Raw genomic sequence first — 3,116 nt, 5'->3', positions numbered from 1 at the left:
GTGATCCGCCCGCCTCGGCCTCGCAAAGTGCTGGGATTACAGGCTTGAGCCACCGCGCCCGGCCCACTGTATCTTTTAAAATTATTTCGCTCATCATCTGTCCTCCTGCCCCAGGAGGTAACCTCTAGGAGGGCAGGGATGTTTGTCTTTTGTGTTCTATTTTGCAATCCTCGCACACTGAACGTGAGCCCAGCCCGTAACAGATACTCCATCAACATTTGTCAATTGAACAAATCACAAAACCACAAACGTGTGAGCAGCCGGTGGTGCTATCACTGGCCTGGGATCAGGAGACGCCGGAACTTAGGGGAGGCAGGACCCCTGTGCGAGTGGCACGTTCCACGGCCTTCATCCCCAGTGACCTCCTGGGACATGTTTACCTGTCGTTTGAGAGCCCCAAGCCGGGTGAGGTTGGCCTCAAGTGTGTCGAAGTCTGCCTGTATCGCCGACAGCTTTTCCTGCTTCTCTAGGAGGGAGCTGCTCACATTTCTTTGGGTTTCTTCCAGTTCCAGGATGGTTTTGGTGCACTCCTCGGTGGCCTAGGAGAGTCACAGGACCATGCTGGGCCCCTGCAGCCCAGCGACTTGGCAGATAGGGAAGAGTCAGGCTGGGAGGACTTGCCAGGCGCCTTCTACACACTCCATCTGAGGAGGCTCACAAAGAGGAATGGGAGCTGCCGCCTTCAGGAATGGGTGGGCTGGAGAGGTGAGGCCTGGGAGATGCCAGGCCCAGCCAGCCCACACTGCACACTGCTCCCTTAAGGCGGGTATGGCCGAGATATGGGGGCCTGAGCGGTTCTGGGGCTCCCCGTGCAGTGGGTCTGTCCCCGGGCAGGGGACCGGCACAGTTCAGCAGCCGTGTGCCAAGGGCAGGGCTGAGGCTGTAAGGGCCGAGAGGTGGGCTGGGGAGCCTGGGAAAGAGGAGGGTGGGGGCCTCTGCTGAGGGAGGAGCAAGGCTGGCGCCATCTGTGTGGCGTTCATTCCACCTTCCGGGAAAGCAGCACAATTAAGAGAAAGGAAAGCCCGGCAGGCAGCGTTTGGCAGCTGACATGGTCCAGGGGATGATGGAGGAGACACAGTGACTCTCAGGGCTGGCTGGGGACACGGAAGGTCTTTGGGGTGGGGATGGCAGGGGTGAGGACAAGGACCCGTTTGTGCGTCAGTGATGGCGTCGTGTGAGGCACAGGGCCTGGGACTAGAGGACTTGAGTGTTGCTTGGAGCAGACGGGGGTGAGGGATGGGCATGGGGGTCCTCGCAAGGGACTGAGGTGGTGCCCAGGGCAGCAAGGAGTGGTCAGGGGCCGGGCTAGGAAGCCGAGGGAGGGATGGACATCAGGAATGGCCAATGTGGCGGACAAGGACTGAGAAGAGGGCGCTCTTCCGCCTCTCTCCAGAAACTTCCAGTTACTTCCAAATGAGCAGCCCAGGCATGTCTGTCGTTTTCGGCTAGCCTTTCCCTGCAGGGGTGACTGCAGCACTCTCCAGGGAACCCGCTGGGTGACTCTGAGCGGTAGGCACCCATTTCACAGGTCAGTAAACCAAGGCTCTGGCAGGTCAGACCGTATGCCCCAGTCAGGAATGATCCAGCGTGGCTCCAAGTCATGCTGTCAGCTGTCCCCAAGGCCACCTACCCACCCACGGCTGTGGTTGCTGTCACATTGAACTCTGCCCCCCACCCCCCAGCAGATGAGGCCCTGCGGGTCTGGCAAGGCCCACAAGCTCTGAGGTCACACAGTGGGTCAGTGGGGCCATGGAGCCAACCTGGGAAGTGTGAGTGCAGGGCCCCTGGCTGGTGACAGACGAGGTAGTCAGCACCAGACAGCACCAGCTGGGCCCTCCCAGCGCAGGCCCAGTGGACATGGCCTGGTGTACCGGGATGCAGGCTCTTGGGGAGCCCGCCATGCTCCCATTAGCTGGTCCCCGGTGCCCACTCAGGCTCCCCAGCATGAGCCGGCCTCTTCCCCAGAACTCCCTACCTCCCCAATGCCACCTCTGATATGCAGGGAGGGGCTGAAACACGGCCGTCTCTGGCAGCAGCTCTGTCCGGTGTGGGCATTCTGCAAACTCCCAGAGACAGGCTCATGGCAGCAGCAGGTTAGCAGTGCTGAGCACAGCCCCTCTAACAGCCTCTGGATCCTCACCCCAGACCCGGCACCCAGCAGCAGGTCAGCAGACCTGGGGACGCCCCTCTGCATCCTCACCCCAGACCCAGCAGCTGGTTAGCAGGGCTGAGCACGCCCCCTCTGACAGCCTCTGCATCCTCACCCCGGACCCAGCAGGACGCCTTCCTGGAGTGTTCCTTGAGTCCCAGAGGGAGAAGCAGGCGCCCGGTTTCCTTTCCGCTGCTCCCTACCTTGCGAACGTCCCTGATTTTCTGGCGCAGCTCAAGCTGTTTGTGGTGGAACTCGGTGCGGGTGAGCGCCTTCCTGTCCATCTTGCGCTGCCCCTCGGCCTGGGTGGTGACGGTCTCTCTGCGGGCAACCGCCAGCTCCATGGCGCGGATCATCTTCTCCTGCTGCTTCAGCAGCTGCCCAAGCCTGACCTGGGAGACAGGACAGAGGGACTGGGGCTGGGGCTGGGGCAGGCCCGAGCTGCAGCCTCAGAGAGAGAGCGGCCAGGGCGCTGGCCTCACTCATCCTCCGGTGACATGCATGGGGATCGGCAGGGAAACAGTGATGCCTGTGCCGCCAGGAGGAACAAGGGACATGGAGGCAGCAGCCCTGGGTGGGAACCCGGAATCCACAGGCAGACAATGCAAGGCAGAGAAATGGCCGAGACCTGAGGCGACCAAGGAGGCATGAGAACTAAAAGCAACCAAGCAAAAAAAAAAAAAAAGATTCTATGTCTTGATGGTGTCAGTGGCTACGTAGATGTGTGCGTGTGTTAGAACCCACCAGGCCGGGCACGGTGGTTCAAGCCTGTAATCCCAGCGCTTTGGGAGGCCGAGACGGGCGGATCACGAGGTCAGGAGATGGAGACCATCCTGGCTAACACAGTGAAACCCCGTCTTTACTAAAAAATACAAAAAACTAGCTGGGTGACGTGGCGGGCGCCTGTAGCCCCAGCTACTCCGGAGGCTGAGGCAGGAGAATGGCGTAAACCCAGGAGGCGGAGCTT

At 60.7% G+C, this 3,116-nt stretch overlaps 1 protein-coding gene across 1 annotated transcript in view; it reads right to left on the bottom strand.

Moving 5' to 3' along the window:
- Window positions 1-3,116, bottom strand: part of CCDC40 (coiled-coil domain containing 40) — a 65,386-nt gene that overhangs the window by 2,990 nt on the left and 59,280 nt on the right. The window contains exons 18-19 of the mRNA XM_011958072.1: window positions 2,353-2,541; window positions 381-539 (exon numbers count right to left, since the gene is read on the bottom strand). Coding sequence (XP_011813462.1) covers window positions 381-539; window positions 2,353-2,541 — 348 coding nt within the window. The remainder of the gene's footprint in view (window positions 1-380; window positions 540-2,352; window positions 2,542-3,116) is intronic.

Source organism: Colobus angolensis, unplaced genomic scaffold (genome assembly GCF_000951035.1).
Source record: "Colobus angolensis palliatus isolate OR3802 unplaced genomic scaffold, Cang.pa_1.0 Scaffold1, whole genome shotgun sequence".
In the NCBI taxonomy this organism is placed as follows: Eukaryota; Metazoa; Chordata; class Mammalia; order Primates; family Cercopithecidae; genus Colobus; species Colobus angolensis.
The sequence above is the reverse complement of the archived record's forward strand: the minus strand, read 5'-3'. Positions and strand labels throughout refer to the sequence as shown.